Source organism: Chrysochloris asiatica, unplaced genomic scaffold (genome assembly GCF_000296735.1).
Source record: "Chrysochloris asiatica unplaced genomic scaffold, ChrAsi1.0 scaffold00047, whole genome shotgun sequence".
In the NCBI taxonomy this organism is placed as follows: Eukaryota; Metazoa; Chordata; class Mammalia; order Afrosoricida; family Chrysochloridae; genus Chrysochloris; species Chrysochloris asiatica.
The window spans coordinates 17,164,460-17,188,759 of NW_006408565.1; the positions used below are offsets into that span (position 1 = coordinate 17,164,460).

Consider the following 24,300-nt stretch of genomic DNA (forward strand, 5'->3'; position numbering starts at 1 on the left):
TCCAACACCACAACTCAAAGGCATCAATTCTTCTACGATCTTCCTTATTCACTGTCCAGCTTTCGCATCCATATGAGGCTATTGAAAACACCATGGCCTAGGTCAGGCGCACCTTAATCCTCAAGCTAAAATCTCTGCTCTTCAATACTTTGAAAAGTTCCTGTGCAGCAGATTTGCCCAATGGTAGCCTAGAGGGTTATAAGTTGGGAGGCTAACCACAAGGTCAGCAGTTTAAATCTACCTGCCTCTCGACGGGAGAAAAATAAGACTTTGTACTCCTGTGAAGATTTACAGAAACCCCATACAGAATCGCAGTGAGTTGGAACTGACTACATGGCACATAGCCATCACTGCTTGATCCAAACCATGATATTTTTAATAGCTTCATATGCATGTGAAAAGTGATCAGTGAATAAGGAAGACCATAAAAGAATGGATACTTTTGAGTTATGATATTGGAGAAAATTGTTGAGAGTATCAAATCTGTGTTGGAAGAAGTACAGCCAGAATGCTCCTTAGAAGTCAGGATGACAAGACTTCATCTCTCACACATCAGATCTATTATCAGATGGGACCAGTCCCTGGAGACTTGGGAAAGTGGAGGATCAGTGTAAACAAGGAAACCTCTCAACTAGATGAATCGGCAAAATGGCTGCAGCAATGGGCTCAAGTTTGGCAACAATTGTGAGGATGGCGCAGGACTGGGTGGTTGTGCATAGGCTCGACAGCACCTGACCACACCTCAATGTATCCAGATAGCAGTGAGTATGTGTCTCTGGGTGTTTGACACAGTCTGTCCTGGGGGACTGGTGGTGCTGTGGGTTAGGCTTTGGACTGCCAATTGCAAGGTCAGTAATTCAATCCCACCAGCCACTCTGGAGGAAAAAGATGATTGATACAGTCTTGGAAAACCATACGTAGGTTTATTCTGAGTCGGATCAATGACAGTGGGTTTGGTGGTGATGTTTTTTGTTTGTTTGATCCTGGAGGAGACCCCATGTGCGAAAGGCTGAATAGCAGTTCTGTGTGCAACTTTAAGACTCCAATTAACTTCGGAGTATATACTGTACTGTGTGTTGCCTGATGGTTATGTTCTGAAGTCATACTAATCTGCCTTGAGTCTGCGCACACATGTTAAATGACAGTCAGAGGAAGCACAGCAATGCTAACCAAGACAGCTTGCCCACCTCACTCTTAACTCTATAAAGGAAAAGGGACTTGGCTGCTACATGGCTCATCTCATGCTCCTTCTAACTGACCTAGCCAAACAGAATGGACTGGGGTATATGAATAGAGGCCACCCAAAGGCCTTTGGCTAGGTTAATACACCAAATCAGTATCACTAAGGAAGGGTCAGCAGTTCGAAACTACCAGCTGCTCCGCGGGAGAAAGATGAGGCTTTCTGCTCCTGTAAAGATTCACAGCCTTGGAAACCCCGTACAGGGTTGCTATGAGTCGGAACCGACTCCCTGGCACACAACAACAACAACAACAATAACAACAAGGTGGCCTTTGTCTGCTTTGCTACTGCTGATTGATAAACTCGCAGAGGGTCAGGAACTCCAACTGGTGATCATGGCTCTTTGCGCTAGCTGCAGCCTTACCTCCCGAAACCCATCCCTCACTTACTCATACAACCATGTTGTCACCATTCACCTCCCTTCTCAACTTTGGTTTCCCTATCTGTAATATGAGAGGGTTAGACTAGATAAGTGGCTTCAAACTGTCCCCCATCCTCCCAAACTCTAAGTTTGCTTGGGATTGCTTCAGAAAACTGAAGTGGAGGGCACTCTGGGCCTCAGAGCAACTCCAATTTTCTGTTGTGTTATTAGGTACCTCCCGTCTCATAGCAACTGGACATATGACTGGATATATGCTGGATATATGATTCTTGGCTGGTAATTTATTTCAGAGTTTTATATACGTCACTCTATTGTCTTCTTGCCTGCGTGGTTTCTGCTGAGAAATCAGAGCATTGTTTTATTAGTTCTCCTTTGACAGTAACTTTTAATTTTTCTGGAGCTGCTCTCAGGATGCATGTCTTGTCTCTGGTTTTGAAGTTTGATTATAACATGCCTTGGTGTTTTTCTTTTGGGGTGTACCTTGTTTGGAGTTCATTCAACTTCTTCAAGGCTCTCTCTTTACCTTTCATGATGTTAAGGAAGTTTTCTTCCTACATCTGTTGGACCATACTCTCTGGGGTTTTTGTTTTGTTTTGTCTCTTCCTGTTCTGGAATTCTTATCACACTTAAGTTATTTCTCTTCATATTAACCCACATAAATCTTAAGTTTTCTACCAAACTTTTTTCCTTTTTTCTGATTGTTCCTCTAGCAGATGAATATTGAGACATTTTTCAATTCTATTTCTTTGTCCTTTCTATGTATTATCATTTCTCAAATCTTAGTGTTAATTTGGCTTTCTGAATGCTGTTTTTGTATGATTCCCATTTAAAAAATATATTTTCTCAGTTTGTTTCCTGAGTTTTCTCACAGTTTTGTTTATAGTTTCCTGAATTCATTTGCAGTTTTCTTGCTCTTTCTCACAGTCCGTTGAAGTTACTGAATTAACATTCTTTTAAATTCCTCATCAGGTAGTTCTGATACCATTTCTGATGTTATATTTTCTGATTTTATTTTAGTCACTTGTTTGAAGCATTCTCTCTTGTTTTTTTTGTGTAAGCTGAAATTACCTGTTTTCTCTGAGACATTGTGGTATGTGTCCTGGTGTGTCTCTGTAGGATAAGTTCTAGACTGCCAACCTCAAGGTCAGCATTCCAAACCCACCAGCCTCTCCTCTCAGAAACCCTACACAGGATAGCCATTGGTCAGAATGGACTAGATGGCACCTAACAACTTAACAACAATATATCTTGGTGTCTTCTCAGGCACTTACCACCTCTTTCCTGTTAGATGTGGGAGAGCCCAGAAGTGTGAATGCAGTTGCTTGTCTGTCCACTGTTTGTGTAATGTAGTTCAGGGAGGGTTCACACGCCTTCCTAAGCAGGGGTGCTATGCCAGGAGCCTGAGTCCAGGGGGTACCACTAGCTGCTGGGTTGGTGAGGGCAGGGACTTGCCCTGTCTCTAACTACCAAGAGGGCATGGGAACAAGGGAAAATTGCAACCTCTTGCTGCCAGCCTCCAACCACATCAGCAGCTGCTTGCAAAACCTGCTCCTATTCAGGTTCCTTTTCCATTCAGCCCTCAATGCACCTCTTTGTCCTGTCCTCAGATGCTCAGGGTTCCAAGATCACCATCTGTATCTGTTTCACTCGGTCTTTCTTGTCTTTGTTGCAGAGGGTCAACTCAAATGTTACCTCTGCAGAGCATCCTCCTGTCCTTTACCCCCATAGAAAAATTTCCATCCAGCCCCTTACCAGACTGTTATCCCACTTCTGTTATTATCTGTGTACTTTCTATTTTGTCCACTAGCAGCAGGGTTCACACCTCCAAGGACCTTGTCTGTCCTGTCACTACCAGGTTCCCAGTGCATAAACCTAAACCTAATGACCTTGAGATGAGAGAGAAAAGAGGAAGGGCTGGTTGGGCCGAAGACTGGGGACATTTGAAAACTCCTAAGCTCATGGACACTGACCTAACCACTAGGGGGCTAGAGTTGACAGTGAAGTGTCCAGCTGATATGAAATGGGGAGAGGCATGCAAGAACACCAAAACTTTCAGATAGTACCCATTTGACCTAGCTTGATACAGGAAGCAAGTATAAATTGCTATAATTTGTTGAACTTGACCTTTGCTTATGGATGTAGTTGATCAAATACTAACTGAGGGGGAAGGAGTCTTTACATCAAGGATCAAGCTTATCCCCTCAGTCCACAAGGTTGATAGGGACTGGCAACTTAGACACTAGCTACCTAAAATAGGAGACTAAAAAGGCATGATGTGGCTGATTTACACGTTTTCAAGAGGGAATTTAGTTTCAGAGTGAAGCTGCGAAGGTAGAATCCCCACTAAATAGTTTTTGTCTTGTCTAGATGGGTCTGGTGAAAGAAGAAGGGGATAGGATTCTTTTGATTAAATAGTAATTGTTATGACTAATTGTGATTGTCACACTGTAAAGATAGAAGTTGTGTAACAAAAAGAGGGGAGTAGTTAATCTTGCAGTCCAGGAACAGAGGACCCTAGGAAGAGCATGAGCAGAACTTGATTATCTTAACCAGAGAAGTAGCAACACCAGAGATGGAGGCAGAGGTGAAGGTGTGGAGAGAGAGAGTATTTGAGGACTCTAGACTCATGGAAAGAGAAAGACTGTGTGCTGGCAGCCAGGTGCTGGTGGCTAGGAGGCAGTCTTGCAGAATCTGCCCTTTGGTTGTTTAAATGGTTATATATTCTTGAATGTTTCTGTGTCCATTCAGGAAAACAAACAAACAAACATAGAGAATAGAAATAATACTGTTGAATGATGGTGCACAGAGGAGATTGTCATCATTGCAATGCAATGATGAAGGTAAAACTGATGTTCTCCCATGTGAACTATCACTCAGTTCACAATAAAAATAAAATCAAAAAAAGAACAGAGGGGGGAATAATACTATTGGTTGAGTACAAAACCAATGTTCTGCCATGTAAACTATCATGCAATTCACAATACAAGCTTTAAGGAAAAAAAAACTAAACTAAACCTAGGCAATGAGCAGACAAGTCGTAATTTTTGTGTTAAGTCAGTGTGATAAAGACTACCAGAGACACACTTGTAGTTTGATTAATTTGATGAAACAAGGGAGAGAGCCTGTAGGTGTCTCCAAACAAAGGAAGAAACAGGGCTATCATAGGACTTGGGGAAAGGGAATTTGTATGAAATTAAAGTAAATTGTTCTGATGGGCTCAATACAACTGGGTTATGTGTAAAGGGGTTAACATCAGCTTGGACTGATAAATGAATTTGGGGTCCTGTTTCCTTGGAACCAATATTTAAGATTAATATGGACCATTGTGTTCCAAAACCCCTTTCTGAAACTCTGCACCTGAATTGGAAATCCAGGTTGTTTTTCTCTGTCAAATCTGGCTCAGACCCATCAGGCAAGAGTGGGCTGCTCTGTTCTCATTGACATGGTTTCAAACAGCAACATTCCTGGCAGTCACAGATTTTAGAGAAAAAGTTTGGTCAGCATCATGTTCTGGTATGAATCAACAGAAGAAGATGTGACAGATTCACTTCTGGCAGGGATCACTTGATGCCTCTTTCATCTTGTTCTGAGAACCATTGTGAGCATCCCATCGCAGTGTAACCTTAGCTCCCTAGGAACCACATCACTCAGAGCCAAGTCAGCCTCACAAAAACACACCGGTGTTCATCCCTTGGCTTCCCTGCTGGAATGTAGGTTCCTTGAGGGCACGGCCTGAGTTTAGGTCATCTTCTTCTCCCCTTGTCCCCACACATGGCACAAAATGCCAGTAGACACTTGTCAATGGTGATTATATCTAATTGTTGTAGTTTTTGTTAGCTTCTGTGAGTTGGCCTCCCACTCCTGCACAATGGGACTGGACTGTTACGATCCATAGGGATTTCACTGACTGATTTTTCCGAAGTAGATTACCAGGCTTTTCTTCCTAGTCTGTCTTAGTCTGGTTGCTCTTTTGTAATTTGTTCAGCATCTTGGCAACATGCAAGTTTCCACTAACAGACAAGTGGTGGCTTCACTTGAGGTGCACTGGCTGGGATTTGAACCCAGGTCTCTCTCATGGACAGTGAGGATTCTACAACTGAGCTATCGCCTTACCCCAATTGTTGGTAGGTTTTCTAAATGCAGAGAAAAAGAAGCATATCAGTGATAACAGGAACTGTGTGAGAGAGATGGGAATATACAAGGTGTTTAAAAATTCTGTTTCCCAAAGTGAAAGTTTCTAAAATGTCAATATTAATGTTCTGGAAAAAAAAAAAAAAGAGAAAGAAACTGCTCACTCTTTTTAAGATTTAAAAAATTAATCACTTTAAAAATGAGAACTCTATTGTCAATACCATGCGATTAAAAAGTGAACATTCAACACTGATCCTTTGTCATATCTAAAAGAAAACTGAGTGATTGGTTTTGTGCTTTTAGAAAAAGTAGATGGCTGTCGTTTATGATTTAGAAAAACAAAACCCCAAAATTGTTGGCATTGACACTCTAATCGTTACTCAAAAAAATGAAATTATTGACGATATGGTTTTTAAATGATTTGAGTTGTTGAGATTTGTAGATTTAAAAAAATCGAATGAAATGGAATTTTCTATTGCATTGTTGTACTTTAAAGCAAGATTTCCTGCCTCTGTGCTGCCTCTTAGTGGCAAGAAAGGTATCATAGCAGTTTCTAGCAGTTGAGGCATCTACTGCCCAGCCACAAGGTCGGATTTGACATGTCAGACTGCTCTTTATTCTGAAATTGCTTTGGAAGATTATCTGAGAGTCCTTCACGGACCCATTGAGAGGAAGTCAACAGTCAGCCTTTGCAATCCTGCTGTGCCTTAGGAACACATGACACAGTTGCATGTGTCACCTGGCATTGTCTGACTGGCTCAGTAAAAATATTCCAGAATTTTCTCCTACGCTCCCCCATGATTTCTGCTCTGCTTGACTCAGTCTATTCCTTGCCCCCCACCTTCACTCTGCAGACCAGTTCTTAGACTTTCCTAAGTATCTGGAATGCGGGTGAGGACTGTTGTTGTTGTTACGTGCCATCGAGTCAGTTCCGACCCATAGCGACCCTGTATAGGGTTTCCGAGGAGCAGTTGATGAGCTTGAACCGTCGACCTTGCAGTTCAAACAGCTTTGCAGTCTGGCGCATTAACCCACAGTGACACACAGAGACTTTAGTGGAGAAGGGTGGGGGTAAGGGAGAAAAATTCCATGCAGTTGTAATGTGTGGGGGCTGTTGTTGCTGTTGTTAAGTGCCGTCGAGTTGGTTCCAACCCATAGCGACTCTGTATAGGGTTTCCAAGGAACACCTGGTGAACTTCAACTGCCGAGCTTGCAGTTCAAATGGCTGTGCAGTCTGGAGCATTAACCCACAGCACTACACCAGGACTCCAATGTGTGGAGGCAGGGGGAGGAAAAAGGAAAAAAAGAATGTTAAGAAGTATCGTTGATAAATTTTGGAGAGCAGTTTGGCTATGGGTAAATTTGAAAATGAGCACACCCTCCCACTTAGCAATTCCATTTCTTGGACTTTTCTGCTGAGAAATTCTTCAGCATGTGTACCTGGAGATACGTCCAAGGGCCTTCACTGAAGCACTGCCTGTAATCACAGAAAAATTGGCACTGCTCTAAACGTCATCAGCAGGGGAGAATGTAAATAACTAGAGGTGGTGTGCAAGAGAACTCACTACCAAACTAATAGCGCCAAACTCAAGATACATAAATCAGCACAGATGGACCTTAAAAACGTAACATTGAGTCAAAGAAGCCAGTTGTGGCACAATACATACTGCAAGACACTCTGCATACATTTTTAAGGACCAACCAATGCAATATGTTGTATATGGAGATTAGCATATGTGATAAAAAATATATAAGCATGGAGTAGAAGGATAAACACCTAGCTTCATTTTATCAGCCAGAATAGGTTAGTTCATGTGCTGTAATAAAATGTTTACCCAACATCTTAATGGCTTATAACAAGGAGTCCCCATGTGGTGTAAATGGTTAATATGCTTGAAAGGTTGGAGGTTCAAGTACAAATGGAAGTACCTCAGAAGAAAGGCCTGGCAATCTCTTTCCAAAAAACCAGCCATTGAAAACCCTCTGCAACACAATTCTCTACTCTGACACATGAGGTTGCCATCAGGGCTCAACTGTGACTTTGCTCCATGTCTCTCATGCTGGGACCAGGCTGACCAGCAGCCGTCAGTTGCCATGGCAGAAGGGGGAAAAGCTGGGCAAATTGCTTCTTCAAAGCTCCAAAGCAAGGCACATGGCCCAACCCTGCTTCCAGGGGGCAGGCAAGAGCTATGTCCCCAAAAGGACAATCCCAGACCCATGATGATGATCTCTGGGAGAAGTACAAAAGAGCCTCCACATATACTGCAAGAGCTGTATTTTTAAAATGTGCAGCAAAAATGTGAATTTTGTTCACTCAGTAAGGAGAATCCATGGGTGTTTTATGATGTTGTATCTTTTAAACTTTTTAAAACCCAAAGTGATCATTTTTTATTTTACAATAAGTTCTCTTCATAGCTTTATTTTCAGTTTAACAAATCAGGGGAAAGATTTTTTTTAAATCTTCTTTCAAAAGGTGAAGAACAACAACAAAAAAAGAGGTGAAGACATCAGAAGCAATGTCCACTGCAGCAGCATGCGCTCATTTCTCTCCCTGATTCATCTGTTTCAATACCGTTTACTTGGATCTCTGCCTCATCTTTCTTCTCTTCCGTTTTAGCCACTGCTTCTGCTTCTTCTGGTAGCGTAGTGGTTACGAATCGGGCTGCTAACCTCAAGGTCAGCAGTTCGAAACTACCAGCTGCTCCGCGGGAGAAAGATGAGGCTTTCTGCTCCCGTAAAGATTTGCAGCCTCGGAAACCCTGTACAGGGTCATTATAAGTCGGAACCGACTCCACGGCACACAACCACCACCATCTGCTTCTTCTGCCACTTCGCCCTCATAAATCCAGGCGCCGCCCAGTGGGCCTTAGTTGCATACTCAAAGCTGCAAGAACCAACGAACCAAGCAGCCTCAAGTGGCATGAGAAGGGGCTCAAAGTATCAATTTTAAAGGGATAATATGATGGAACACCATATACCCAAGGGATATGAGAGTAGTGTCATCGATGCATGTATGCTGACAAAACTGATTTGATTCTCCTGGCATCCAGATTTCTGGGCTCATGGATTTGGGATGACCCACCTCAGCCATTTGCCATTGAACCTGTTACCTTTAAGGAAGCAGTTCTGATTTCAAACTGCTGACCTTGCAGTGACCCACCTCAGCCATTTGCCATTGAACCTGTTACCTTTAAGGAAGCAGTTCTGATTTCAAACTGCCGCCCTTGCAGTTCAAATGGCTTTGCAGTCTGACGCATTAACCCACACCACCACACCAGAAGTCCTACTAAGAGCTTAGCAGAGACCTTAACAACAAGAAATCAGGCCCTGGAGTTTCTGCTTCTTGAAGCTGACTGAACATATATAATTTTCCAAAAAAGCCTGATGCCTTTTATCTCTGTTCAATCAGCTTCAAAAAGCAGAAACTCCAGGGCCTGACTTCTTGTTGTTAAGGGCCATGGAGTCAGTTCTGACTCATAGCAATCCTCTATAAGGTTCCCAAGGAGCAGCTGGTGAGTTTGAACTGTTGATCTTGCAGTTAGCAGTCCAGTGTTTATCCTACAGTGCCACACCAGAACTCTTGGGTCTGACTAGAGGTTGTGTTTCAGGATGTATGGTGTGTCCTTAGAGGCTCTGTACCAGACAGATCCTGAAACCCTTCAATGGGCTTTGATGCTACCTCCTGAGAAATTGATAAAAGAATGACCTATAAAAAGAGGAAGACCCCCAACAAGATGGATTGGCCAAGTGGCAGCATCGATGGACTCAAGCATGGCAACAGTAGTGAGGTTGGCCCAGGATTGGGCAGTGTTTCATTCTGCTGTGCATAAGGTCGATATGGGTCGGTACCGACTCCATGGCACCTTATAACAACAACAACAACATATAACTTACATGTCCCTCTTGAGAATGAGTTATATTTGGGTCGACACTGCCTAATTCATATTGTTATCTACTCACAATAAACATTCTGTTATACTAATATTTGGTGTTTTCTCTACACATTTAGGTTTTTGACAAAAGTAGAAACAACTCAAATTTCTTTCAACAGATGAATGGATTTTTAAAATGTAGTATATGCATACAATGTAAATGTGAAATGAAGTCTTGATACATCCTACAATAAGGACGAACCCTGAAAACATTATGCTCGATGAAGTAAGTTAACCACAAAAGGACAAATATCGTGTGATCCTACTTACATGAAATAGTCAGAATAGGAAAATATATAGAGATCCAAGTTTATTAGTGGTTACCAGGGACAGGAGGGAGGGGAAAGGAGGACTCATTATTTAGGAAGCAGCGAATTTCTGTTTGTAATGATGGAAATTTGACAGTGGGTATTGGTGATAGTTGTATATGATCAAAATAATTGAGGTCACTAATTTGTACAAGTGAAAAAATTAAATTGTCAAATATTATGATATATATATCTGTCCCCTGGGTTGAGGAAGGTCAATGTGCAGAGAATCATGTGGTCCAAAAGAAGAGCTCCATTCCTGATGTTTCCTTCTAATGAAAATGAGATCTATCTCCTCCGGTGCCCATCCGCTTCTGCTTCTGGGATGCCGCCTTTTATTCCCATAAGGATGGCAAAATTGACCAATCCTCACATTAGATTTCCAAGTTTTCACAATCACATAAACCTTGTTAACAATCACAACTGAATCATATAATCCTATTAACATCTCCCCCACTTTTTTTACCCAGTCCCTTGAGGGAAAAAGCCATTTGGTTGGAGACTGTTGAAGAGCAGTATGAAATAATTCATTGCTCACTGTTCACCTGAGTATCAGGGGTAGCATAGCCCCACACCTCCTAGCCGCTGCTGTTGCTATCTGTCCACCAGACAAAATCAGAGCCACAGCCTTTGCCTCTCCTGCCTGTATCCCACCGGTGGGCCAGTGCTGTAAGAATCTGGGTCTGAGGTCTTTAAAACCATTGTTGTTAAGTGCCACCGAGTTAATTCTGATTCATAGTGAGTGACCCTGTATAGGGTTTCCAAGGAGTGGTTGGTGAGTTTGAACCACTGACCTTGTGATTCAAACCAGCCTTACGGTCTAATGCTTGTCCTGCAGTGCCACACCACGGGGGAAATAATATACAAAAGGAGAGCTGCTTCCCCTTTAAAAAAATCTTGTGGTGCTAGGTAGTTACAACAGGGAATAGGGGCTAACCACAGATCAACCACAAAGAATGCAGCAATTGACTTGACCTGTCAGGAGAGTCTAGTAAACGAAGACATAGAACATGAGACTTTCACCAAAGTCAAGCATGTACAGAGAAGAACAGGACTGATCTGATGTGAACAAGGAACAAATCATAATACCACTATAATAAATCAGCAATATGGTTAGCTCATTAATCCAATTACAACAGCCTGATGTAATGGGGAAAGAAGTACATCAGACCCAGGAAGAAATGACCAATTATGGGCCCTTATTGATGGTAGGAAAACTAGGAATCAGGATTCAATTAACAGGAGACCTGGAGCCCACCCACCCCAGAGAATAACAACAGAAAAGTGAAACCAAGAACTTACTTGGCACTTCCCGTCACTCTCCAGGTGGAAGTCCATTGTCATCTCTGCAAAGGAGTCTATGCTATGCTCCATGAAATCTATTTGCTTGCTCAAACCCCTGTCTCTCTGCCTCCTTTCAAGTATGTGTTGTGCCTGTGTCCTGCCAATTCTTTGGAGGGACAGTAGGACCAAATCTGGACACTTCATCCTCGCTGTGACAATACCTGTAGGCATGTGTGTTTCTTTCACGGTGTACAAGAGAATTTAAGTTTTTTCCATTACTTTTATGATTTCAGTTGTTTTTATGTTTTATTTGACTGTCCAGCAGTGGTCTTTTCCATCTCAACTTGCTACCACTCCTAGGTGGTGTGCAGCTGTGTGTGACTCTGCTGTCCCTACAGAAGGGGTCCTGCTGAGGACAAGGCCAATGTCTCACTCACTGTCTTAGCTATCTAGTGCTGCAGTAACAGAAATATCACAGATACCTGTGCTGGGTTTGGGTAGCTTTAAGAAATAGAAATTTGCCAGCTTTAGGGGAAGTTTTTCTCTCTGTTGGTTCTGAAGGAAGGTCTTTGTCCCGTTTGGGCTTCCGCTCCTGGGTGATCTTCATGTGTCATGCATGGTATCTCTCTTCCCCATCTCTGCTCCCTCACTTGCTTATTTAATTCCTTTTACATCTCAAAAGAGATTGACTTAAAACATACCCTACATTGATACTGTCTCATTAACATAACACTAACCTACTCTCAAATGGGATTACAACTGCAGGTATAGGGGTTAGGGTTTATAACACATATTCTGGGGGGTGGGAGATGGAATTCAGTCCATAATACTCTCCTCTGTGTTCGCCCACCCTCACTCAACCTACCACAGTGCAGGTGCCTAATAAATGTTTAATGAATGACTCTCATAGGCTCATTTCCTCTCTCAATAATGAGCTACTTCAGGGCAGAAACTATGTCTTCTTCTCCCTTTGAGCCCTCCTCTGGAACAAGGCATGTATGTTGAATAACTAAATGACCGTGATGCAAAAAATGCATGGTGTTTCCCACTCCACAATGAGCTTCTTGAGAGGCTGACAAGTGTTTTTTTCTTTCTGCAGTTTCTACGATGTTTTTATGCCTGCATTGAAAAGCCACTGATTTATGTGTGACTCTAAACTACAACCAACTTGTCCTGGTTTACTGGGGATTTTCTCAGTTTTTACCCTGAAAATGTTGCATTTTGGGCAGCATTGTTGTGTGGAAAATAGCATCCAAGGCAATTGGTTTTAAATTGCTGAATGATCTTTCACAGTGGGATGGAAACTGCATTGGCGGATAGGAACTTCTCATGGGTGCCCCCCTCTCCCTTAAGTGGTGGACCTCTCACTTAGTGCTATACCCGGCATACATTAGACACCCCTCTGATCCTGGGAACCTTTCCCCCAATGCCCAAACCGCTCTGCTGTCATCCATTCTGACTCAGTGACCCTATTAGACAGAGTAGAACTGCCTCTGTTACAAGGCTGTCATCTTTACAGAGGAGAACTGTTCCTGAAGAGTGGCTGATGGGTTCGAACCACAGAGCAGTTAACCGCTGCACCACCAGGGCTCCAGGGAACCACCCCCAGTTCTGGGCAAACTGAGATGACTGGTCACCCTAAACTTTAGGGCCTAAAGCAACTCTCTTCCTTGCTCTAGACTCATTTTTTTCTCATCTCAAACAATAAAGTTGAATCTCATATTGTTTCTACATATCAGATCTAGGATTTGAAGAGGTGAGCCAATGAGGAAAGAATGACATAAGACAGAACTTTCTGAGAGGCCTTTATTCTTTTAGAAGGGCATGAATCTGCACCAACATCAGCTTCTGGTTCTAGTGGCTTGCCATAGTCTGGAAGACAGATGGAGAAAAACCAAATAGGTTATTACCATGTAGTGAGGAGCCAAATGGACCTGGGATCATTCACTTCCCACCCATGTCATGTATTAGCTATGTGACCCTGGTACAGTGACTTGGTTTCTCTGAATCTCAGTTTCCTTATCTGTTAAATAAAGGTAATAATATTTACCTCGTAACTTATGGTCAGAATTAGGAAATCCTTTTTCTGGTCTTGCTTTTTTGTTCCAAAAATACTATTTTCTAAGTGAATTTCTCATCATGAGAATGTCCAATTTGGCTATCAGAAAGTTACTACTACACATATTCAAAGAGAAAAACAAAAAAAGTGCTTAAAAAGTGCTTATTAGAAGTCACTATGTCTCATGTCTTCTCTTTGGCTCAGTACAGTTTTGGTAAGGTGGACAATATTATCTTTTTGTAAAAAAATGCGTTTGATTGTATTCACTGCTGAAAAAAGACACAGCTGCTGAGGGTTCTTGGGTCGGTGAAACCATGATCAGAGTTGCTCATCGCAGTGGCTGACACATACTGAAATGTGTGTAAATGGGGACTGTGAGTGTTAGCATGAGCATCTGAGTCCTCCCTGACCACCACCCCCCAACCGAGGCCTGCCCTCCCATTGGTGCTTGTCTGCCCACCACAATGCTCCCCACTCTTCATTCGCATTGCTTATACTTTGATTGACACCTCTCTCATGCCAAGAAAGAACCCACCCAGGCCAGGGGAGGCACTTCACACACTCATTGAAACACATTTTTTTCAGCAGCTGCTCATAGTTTTCCCAGAAGGCTTCAAGGTCCCAAACCATTGCCGCTGAGTTGCTTCTGATTCATATTGCCCCTATAGCAGAGTCTAACTGTCCCATAGGGTTTTCTAGGCTGAAATCATTACAAGAGTAGATGTGAGGCCTTTTTTTCCCTCAGAGCAGTTGGTAGGCTTGAAGCACTGGCCTTCCAGATAGTAGCCAAATGCTTCATCATTATACGACCCAGACTCCTTCATCAAAGTCCAGGGTGCCACACTGCTGCCCCTGCACCCACTGAGCGTCCAGGATCTATGTTCCTCACCCACTGTCCTTGCATATCTCTGCAGAGTCCGAACCCCAGAGCCCTCCCACTTGCTCATCTACTCACCTCCTCGATCCAGCTGTTGAAGGCTGACACTCGGGTGAATACTGTGGGCTTCTTGCGGGTGTTGCAGCCAAAAGCAGAAACGAAGCTGGTCACACCATGGACCTGCCAGCTGCCATCTGCAGCAGGGCAGTTGAGGGGTCCTCCGGAGTCACCCTGCAACAGTCAGACATGTGTGAGGAGATAAGTTGGGTGTGAGGTTTAAGGAATTGGTTTCCAACTTTGGGAATTTTGAGAACCCTCTATATGATTAGAGTTCTTGGAGCTTCGGTTTGCTCATTTCTGATAGGTGATAACAATATAGGTCTTACAGGATCTTGTGAGAATGAAGCAAAGGACCTTGGCACAGTGCCAAGACAGAGGATGCACACAGTAAATGGGAGTTGCTATTATTAGCACAATTAATTATTATTATTGTTCATAAAACCAAAAAACCCAAAAACAAAACCCCGTTGCTGTTCAATCCATTTCCAATCATAGCAAGCCTGTAAGACAGAGTAGAATTGCTCTATAGTTTCCAAAACTGTAAATCTTTACACAAGCATACTGTCACATCTTTCTCTTAAGAGGTGGCTGCTGAGCTTGAACCACCAACCTTTCAGTTCAGGGCTCATTATTGCTTGTTGTTGTTAAGTGCTGTTGAGTTGGTTCTGACTCAGAGCAACCCTGTATAGGGTTTCTGAGGTTTTTAAATCTCTGTAAGAGGAGCTCTGGTAGCGTAGTGGTTACGAATCGGGCTGCGAACCTTAAGGTCAGCGGTTCGAAACTACCAGGTGATCCGCGGGAGAAAGATGAGGCTTTCTACTCCCGTAAAGATTTACACCCTCGGAAACCCTATACAGGGTCGCTATGGGTCGGAACCGACTCGATGGCACATAACAACAACAACAACAAGAGCAGAACCTTAAGGTCAGCAGTTCGAAACTACCAGCCGCTCCGCGGGAGAAAGATGAGGCTTTCTACTCCCGTAAGGATTTACACCCTTGGAAACCCTGTACAGGGTCGCTATGGGTCGGAACCGACTCGAAGGCACTTAACAACAACAACAACAAAGAGCAGAAAGTCTCATCTTTCTCTCGAGGATTGGCTGGTGGGCTCGAACCACAGACCTTGTGGTTTACAGTCCAGTACTTATCTTTGTATTGCTTGTACTCATAATATATTGACAGTATCTTTAATGTTTAACTGTAACTTCAAAACCATAGAGCTGAAGGTGGTTTCAGAAGTCGTGGTGTCAGGATCCTTTATAATGGGAAAGTCTGAGGACCAGAGAGGGACAGTGACTTGCCCCAGGTCACATCAGTGACCCAGTTAGGACACTAAGCTCTTGGGGTCAGCATACTTTCCCTGGACTATCCCAATTTCTTCCAAGTCCTATGTGATCTGAAGTTGAATAAGACAGTAGGCAAGATTCTACCTCCCCCTGCTGGCAGATGGCAGAAGTTTCCCAGGACCCTGGACACCCTGCTAAGAATGCGGAAAAGAGCGGACTCACATTGCAGCCAGAGCGGATGTCCCCACCAGCGCACACCATGGACTGCTTCAAAGTGCTGCCCCACCAATCCCACTTGGAGCAGTGCTCATAGTCCACCACGGGCAGCAGGGCCTGCTGCAGCTTGTCTGGGAGCGGTCCGCCAGCTGTGGGGACAGGAAGCAGTGAGTGGGACATCATTGGGGTGAGTTGGGGCATGAACCCAAGGCAGGTGACTCTTCCGGCCTAACGATAACGCTCCTCCCACCAGGTTATGTAGGCCTGCCTGCCTCCTCCACCACAACACCCCCCCCACACACACCTGGAGCACGTGACCCTTTGCACCACCCAGAGACTTCCAGCACACCAAAAAATGTTCAATCGAAAGCGGCTGGGTAGATGGGAGAGACTGTAGCTAGGGGCAGAACAGGAGAACGGTGCAAGGTCTGGTCCTGTGCTTGCCCCCATCCCCTAGCCCTGTCTTCCTGCTCGCTGTCCCTGTGGCAGGGATCAGCACGTACTAGTGAGGCGGCCCCAGCCGCTGATGTAACAAGGGGCCTCATTGGGCAGGATGTCACCAGCAGGAGGGAGGCAGGCGAGCTGGACTTTATCTCCCAGCTGGGCGCTCCGTGACAGCTTGATGAGGGCAATATCATTTCTGGGAAAGAAAGAAGAGTCACAGGGCGCCTGGCCCCCCACCAGACCCAGTCCCACCTTCAGCCTTTGCTCCAACCACGTTTACCCCTGGGAAGCCCCCACTATCCCCTTTCCCACCAAATCCCATCCATCCACAAGGCTGAGCAACTTTTGGAAGCTCTTGTGGTCAGTCCTCCCACGACAACCCATGGCCTTTACAGTCGTCCTCAGCTTCTTGGCCCTCATACTTTACTTGCATTAAGAATCACACGAAGGGCATTTGTACAGGTGGCTGGGCCCCTCCCCAGAGCTGGTGATCCAATGATTCTGAGCTAAGGCCGGAGAATTTGAATTTCTGGCAAATTCCCTGCGGGTATGGATCCTGCTATGGTGCTGTGAGTTATGCGTCAGACTGCAAAGTCATTTGAACTGCAAGGTCGGTGGTTCAAGCACACCAGCTGCTTCTTGGAAACCCCATACATAAGGTCACTATGTGTTGGAATCAACTCTACAGCACTTAACAACAACAACAACAACAGCTGTACCTGCTAGCTGGGGACCAGGCTCTGAGCACTACTTCTCTAAAGCTTCATCCCCCTTGTCACTCAGGTTATTTCACTTGGGTTCTGTTTCTCCCTCTGCTCATCCTAGGAGGCCAGTAAGATGGGCTAGATTTCAGTCCTTATTGCTCCTCCCTCTTGTGCTGCACTTTGAGGGTTCTGTACCCTTCTCTGACTTTCTCATCAGAAAAACACTGAGCCACAAAGACACACAGTTTTGTATATGTTTGAGCAGCAGCTCGGCTTTAGCGATCTTATCCAGAGATTGCCTCTTGACCCAGGAAGTGCAATCACCCAGGAAGTGCAGCTTTCTGGTCACCCTTTGACACAGGTGATAAAACTGAGACCCAGCGAAGGGCAGTGACTTGTCCAGACCACACAGCCAGATAGTGCCTTAGCCTGATTCTCAGTGCTGCTTTGCCCATGGTACTGAGAACCCAGAAAGCACTGGAGGAATTCTGTTGACTGCCAGAAGCCCTAGGATTTGGATGTGGCCTTGGAGGAGCTCCTGCCCCTTTCTGAGTCCTACTGTCCCTCTAACATGGATGGTCCTAAGACTCTTGCCCTTCTAACGCTAGTGTGTGGAACCTGGCATGGGCTGGTGGGTGTCTTCTCAGACCTGTCTCTGCTTGCAGAGGAATGAGTTGAGACCCTGGGTCTCAGGACTGAGAACCACTCACCCACAGGCCACACAGTTGGGGTTCCAGAGTGGGTGCACAAACAGGTCTCCAGCATTGATAGGGATCACCTGCTCAGCGCCTTCCTTCTCTGCTCGGTCGTACTCACCCAGCACCACCTGGTAGGTCATGGAGCTCCTGCAGGTAAAGGTGGGGTCAGTCTGGGATTGATCAGTCTCTTTCCCCTCCCCTAGTTACCACTGCCCAAGCCTGTGACAGGGGTATATAAGAGAACTTACGAGACGCAGTGGCCCGCAGTCATGACCCAGTCGGGGGCGATGAGACTGCCCCCACAGGTGTGGTAGTATGCTCCTTCCTTCTCATACTGCAGAGAGATCTGGTGGCCGAAGAGGGAGGGCTTTGAATGGCCTGGAGCCCACACTACCAATGGCAGTGTAAGTTGTACACTAGTGGGTACCCGTTGCACAGAAAACAGTGACAGTCCCTAGAAGCCTGCAGTGTCCAACTTGCACAAGTGTTCAGGACGGCCCTGTCACTTTTCCACTGGGAACAAGGGATCCCTAGCCCCTGTCATCTTTCTGGGGACCCCAACATGCTCTATGCCCTTGGGCATCCCCACACTTCTGTCTCTGAGAGTCCTGTAGTACCCCCTTTCCTTCAAGCCAAGCCCTCTGTTCTCCTGAAGCCCAGATCTCAAAAGGCTTCTTGGCTCTCTGAAACACAACCCTCCCAAGTCCTGTGCCTTGTTCCTGGTTTTCTACACATTCTCATTTTTAAAGCTCCCTCCAGGTCACAGGTCAGCAAACTCTAGCTCATGGGTCAAATCTATTCCATGGTCTGCTTTTGTGCAGAAAGATTTATTGGAACATAAACACATTCATACATTTACATATTGTCTCTGATTGCTTTTGCACTGCAATGACAGATTTGAATTGTTATAAATATCACCTGACCCACAAAATAAAAATATTTATACTCTCTGGCTCTTTACATAAAAAGTTTGCTGACCCCTGCTCTAGACCAGTGCTGTCCAATAGAACTTTCTGTGATGATGGAGATGTTGTCTCTCTGTGCTATCCAATACAGTAGCCACTAGCCAGCCGCATGTGGCTATTGGGCATTTGAAATGTGACAAGTGCAACCAAGGAATTGGATTTTTAATGTTATTTAATTTTTGTTGTTGTTGTTGTTATGTGCCGTGGAGTCGGTTCCGACTCATAGTGACCCTGTACAGGGTTTCAGAGGCTGTAAATCTTTACAGGAGCAGAAAACCTCATCATTCTTCCGTGGAATGGCTGTTAGTTTTGAACTGCTGACCATGAGCTTAGCAGCCCAATTCATAACCACTACGCTACCAGAGCCCCTTTAATTTTAGCTTATTTAAATTTAAAGAGCCACATGTATTTAGTGACAACTGCATAGGACAATGCAGCAGACAAGTCCCTCTGGACCTCTCTTGGTTGTAGCATGCCCTTGAGTTGTTTTCTGCTCATAGTGACCCTATAGGACAGAATATAACTGCCCCTTGGTGGTTCAAGCCCACCAGTCACTCCTCAGAAACCCTGTGTTGTTGTTGTTGTTGTTGTTAAGTGCCGTCGAGTCGGTTCTGACCCATAGCGACCCTGTACAGGATTTCCGAGGGTGTAAATCTTTACGGGAGTAGAAAGCCTCATCTTTCTCCCGCGGAGCGGCTGGTAGTATCGAACTGCTGACCTTAAGGTTTGCAGCCCAATTTGTAACCACTACGCTACCAGAGCTAGAGGATCGCTATAAGTTGGAATCAATTCAACAGCACTTAACAACAACAGAGACCATCACAGAAGCAGATTTTCAGTTCTTTTCTCCTGTGAAGCCACTGGTGGATTCGAACCATCAACCTTCTGCTTAGCAGACAATCACTTAGCTATTGCATCACCAGGACTCCTTGAACCTCCTTCCCCTAATCTCTAAAAGTCCTTTACCTGCTTCATTGCTCCTTAGACTTCACAGCCCTGCTGTATAATTTGAGGGCTCCAGAAATGGATGCCTCAAATTCTTACTCCCTAAACACTATGTCTGAGATTCCACCATTAGTGCACCAGCTCTTGAGCTGAGTTCAGCATTACCCTCCCCTCAGATGCCACATTTAAACTGCCATCAGGCCAGTGAAGCTTGTAGAATGAATAGGCAACACCCCACGTGAATCAGATTGCCCCAAGGATTGCTGGCCTCTAGAAGCTGAAGTGGGAATTGGAAGGCAAACAGTAGATGTCATAATAATGCTTCATCCCCAAAGTAACTCCATGGTGGGAATGACCAGAGTGGGCATAGCTCTTACCTGCCAGGGCCAGCTGTAGGGCACTGCGTCCACACCATTGACCACGCGTGTGGTGGGGTGGTAGACTGGTCTGCCGCAGCCTGAGGCTAGAGGGGAGAATGGGGGTGTCAGTCAGTCAGGAAGCCCCGAAAACAAAAGAGAATGCCTAGGTCCACAAACTGTGGGGTTCTGTCAAGTTTGCTCCCCATTCTGGACTTCAGGGGCCACATCTAAGCAGTGGGCTGAGCAGAGCAGGGGTTTTCAGTCCCGGTGGTCCAGGGTAGTAGAGAAACATGTGGCCTTCAATGGGAGGACGGAAGGAGTTGGTTCTCTTAGAACAGGGTCATCCTTGAGAAATGACAGGTACTGTCAGTAGAGTCACTAAAGACTTTGTCAGAGTCGCTGGCACCCACAGGCCTGTCTAGAAAACTGTTGTGCAATGTTTCAGCAGAAAAAAATTTTTTTAATAAAAATATTCCTGTAGTTAAATATAGCAACAAAAGCATTTAAAAAAAAAAATCCAGCTTACATGCACTAATATATGAGGGGGCTTCAAAAAGTTTGTGGGAAAAAATGGAATGAAAAAATAATGGAATGTTTCCACAAACTTTTTAAAGCCCCCTCATATTTACAAGGCTAAAACTATGCAGATTTACTTTTTGAACCTTCTCAAGGGCTCAGGTCAGAACTGTCATTGTTACCTAATTACAATGGCGTTTCAAACCTCGTAATTTCAGCTTTTGTTTTTGTAGCTGCTGGTAGTTTTGTAGTTGCTGATTGTATTACATTTTCTGGTGTTTTAGTTACAATATTGTGGCAATTAATATTTGTCAACTTATTTCAACCACTTTTTTTGAGAGTGAAGTAGTAATTAAAGGAGAAGAAGGAGGGAAAAACAAAAGCTTCCACTCAGTTGCTAATACTGTTTTAATTCAAGGTAGAAAGGTTTTACAGAAAAAAAATTTGTTGTGGTGCTGTAGGATAAGCACTAGACTGCTAGCTGCAAGATTGGTGGTTCAACCCCACCAACTGCTTCTCAGAAATCCTATACAGGGTTGCAATGAGTTGGAACCGACACCACACTTAACAACAACATTCATATAGTCTAAGAAATATTATATTTAGGCAATTTATAACTCTATTTATTACATATTATTCTATTATTAAAATCAATAATAATAGTCCTGGTGTGGCACTGTGGATTAATGCGCTGGACTGCAAAGTCAGTTTGAACCTCAAGGTCAACAGTTCAAGCTCACCAGCTGCTCCTTGGAAACCCTATACAGGGTCACTGTGGGTTGGAACTGACTCAATGGCACTTAACAGCAATAACAAGGATTCTGTACCTTCTGTTATGAGAGGAGATCCATGGTCGGGGGGCAGACACTCCTCTGGTTATTGTTATAAAAGTGGAGGCTTTGGAGTTCCTGTGTCTCTATTATGGATTAATTGTGTCCCCCAAAATATTTGTTGTTGTTGTTAAGTGCCGTCAAGTTGGTTCCGACCCACAGCGACCCTGTATAGGGTTTCCGAGGAGCAATTGGTGAGCTTCAACTGCCAACTTTGTAGTTCAAACCAACCTTGCAGTCCAGAACATTAGTTTACAGCATCATACCAGGCATGTGTCATAAATCCTAACCCCTATGCCTGTGGTTATATTCCCAATTGAGAAAGAGTTTTCTGTTAAGTTAATGAGGCAGGATTAGTACAGGGCATGTATTGAGTCAAACTCTTACAGGAGATAAAAGGAGCAAGCAGATCTGGGGGAAGAGAGATGCCCAGACACATGATGATCACCCAGGAGCAGAATCTCATAGTGACAAGGACTCTCTGCAGAGCTCACAGAGAAAAAGCCAACATAGAACCAGAATCCTGACTTTGGAGATTTGTAGCCTCCTAAACTATGAGAAAACAAGTTTCTGATTATTAAAGTCATTTAATTGTTACAGTTCTGTTACAGCAACACTAGATATCCAAGATGGCCTCTCATTCTAGAATGAGCTACTTTACCTTTACGAGGGTCATTTTCAGTTTCCCCGTCTGTATAATGGGGATAACAATAGTACTGACTACTGGGGGTTGTTCAGGGTATTACATGAGATAATAAATAATGCAAGAAAAACTGAGCACTGTGCCTAGTAGGCACTCAATAAACATTACCTCTTATCATCAGAATACCTAACAGAATTGTACAGGGATTGCCCAACAAAGGCAATTGGACTTAGTGACAAATCTGATCATTCTGATCTAGTAGGAAGGCGTGTGAGTTATGGTGACAGTAACAACAACCAAATGGAAGACAGGTGTTTTCAATATTTTCTCATTTGAAGAACAGTTTTATAGACTTCTGGTGTGGCACTGTAGGATCAGCACTAGACAGTGAACCACAAGGTCGGCAGTTCAAACCCACCAGCTGCTCCTTGGAAACCCTAAACAGGGTCACTATGAGTTAGAACCAACTTGATGGCACTTAACAACAACAACAACAACAATAGCCCCCATGCGGTCAGTACATCAACTAAAGAAAGCTGCTTGGAGGAGGTGCCCTGGTCTATAATGTAATATATAACAGAGGGACCAGGAAAAGGCTAGTCCCCAAGGTGGAAGAGCATGAGAGAAGAGTTGAGTGCTAAGCATGTTGTTATTGTTGTTGTTAAGTGCCACAGTTCATACTTGTTTCTGATCCATAGCAACCCGTGCATAGAGTTTCCAAGGAACAGCTGGTGAGCTTGCACAACCGATCTTACAATTCAAACCAACTTTGCAGCGTCACACCAGGACTCCAAAAAAACCTTGGCACTCCAGACCCGGTCCCACGTGGCCTGCCTTCAGCGGCTCACTGGCCTCACCAAGTGCTAAGCATAGGAGTAGAAATTTCAACCCAAGCAGCCTAACCACTAGACTTTGGTTAGTGCCCATCCCTGTAGCTCTTTGAAGCTCCCATTCTTTCTCCTGAGTCAGTCCACCCATTACTTCTCTTCCATTCTCCTGCTCCAGTGCTGGACGGAGAGTCCTCACCATTCTGCCCCATATACATGCGGAGACTCCATCCCATGTAACCAGATGTTAGGTGCAATGGGGCACAGAGTTAGCGGTAGATTTCAAGGACTCTTAGCCCATCATAGAACAAGAAACACAGAAACAAGCTGAGGTCTTACCAAGCGCCACAAACAGGAGGGAACTTAGCAGTCGCAGCATGGTGAGTTTGGAGCTGATAGGAAGGTAGAGCGGAACCTGGGGCTTTAATAAAGGGAAAGAAGTGCGTGGGAAGGACTGTACTGGGCCCCATTCCTGGAACAGGTGGTGGAACACCAGGTCTCCCTAGTCCAAGGCCATGACCACTGCCCACTGCAGGTGGAAGAATGACAGCCAATGGAAGGTCTCAAAATCTCCTCCAACGTGCAACTGCGCAGGTGGCATTGAATGGCCAGCTGATAACAGGGGAGAGGGAAGGAAAGTTCGCATCAGAACAAGCCACCCTCTTCCAGGAAGGAACATGAGCTCACACCAGTTAGACCTGGGTTCAAATCCTGGCTCTGCCACCTCCGGTCTCTGTGACCTTAAACATATGGCTCAACCTGAGTTTTGGGTTTCTTGTCTCTAATATAGGATTGATGTTAGTACCTGCTAGAAAGATTGAAGGAGTCCTGGTCGTATAGTGGTTACGAGTCGGGTTGCTAACCTCAAGGGCAGCAGTTTGAAACTACCAGCCATTCCGTGGAAGAAAGATGAGGCTTTCTGCTCCTGTAAAGATTTACAGCCTCAGAAACTCTATGCAGGTTGCCTATGAGTTGGAACCAACTCCACGGCACCTAACCACCACCACCACCACCGCCAAGATTGAGTACTTTCTGGAGATACAACTGTGAGCAAGGCACACTTGGTCCCAACCCTGCTAGAACTTGAGTCAAGTTGAGAAGACAAGGCCAAATCAATAAAAATAAATAAAGGCTATTTCTGAGTATAATAGTTGTTGATGTTGTTAAGTGCCGTCGAGTCGACTCCAACCCATAGCAACCCTGTATAGTGTTTCCAAGGAGCAGCTGGTGAGCTTGAACCACTGACCTTGCAGTTCAAATGACTTTGCAGTCTGATGCATTAGCCCATAGTGCCACACCAGGACTCCATTGTTGTTGTTGTTAAGTACCATGGAGTTGGTTCTGACTCATAGCAACCCTGTACAGGGTTTCCAAGGCTGTAAATCTTTACGGGAACAGAAAGCCTCATCTTTCTCCCATGGAACAGCTGGTAGTTTCAAACTGCCGACCTTTAGGTTAGCAGCCTAATTCGTAACCACTACACTACCAGAGTATAACAGTGGTTGCAATGAAAATTATGGAGACTAGGGTAGAAATTGTTGTTGTTAAAGTGCCATCTAGTTGGTTCCAACTCATACTCATAGTGACCATAG

At 44.5% G+C, this 24,300-nt stretch overlaps 1 protein-coding gene across 1 annotated transcript; it reads right to left on the reverse strand.

The window, feature by feature from the left end:
* Positions 1 to 13,131: 13,131 nt before the first annotated feature.
* Positions 13,132 to 23,087, reverse strand: CELA3B (chymotrypsin-like elastase family, member 3B). The gene is made up of 8 exons (XM_006862337.1): positions 23,048 to 23,087; positions 19,911 to 19,996; positions 17,872 to 17,969; positions 17,636 to 17,770; positions 16,281 to 16,417; positions 15,784 to 15,926; positions 14,292 to 14,444; positions 13,132 to 13,149 (listed from the first exon to the last, which is right to left on the reverse strand). The coding sequence occupies exons 1-8, from the start codon at positions 23,085 to 23,087 to the stop codon at positions 13,132 to 13,134; spliced, it is 810 nt and encodes a 269-aa protein (XP_006862399.1).
* Between the last annotated feature and the right edge of the window lie 1,213 nt (positions 23,088 to 24,300).

What these genes read in the sequence shown, in the direction of transcription:
- CELA3B (XM_006862337.1), bottom strand. Translation starts at nt 23,087, where the DNA reads ATGCTGCGACTGCTAAGTTCCCTCCTGTTTGTGGCGCTTG. An exon ending in CCTACAGCTGGCCCTGGCAG is followed by an intron (nt 17,970 to 19,910) that starts GTAAGAGCTATG and finishes TTCGGCCACCAG; the next exon opens with ATCTCTCTGCAGTATGAGAA. An exon ending in ACTGCGGGCCACTGCGTCTC is followed by an intron (nt 17,771 to 17,871) that starts GTAAGTTCTCTT and finishes CTTTACCTGCAG; the next exon opens with GAGCTCCATGACCTACCAGG.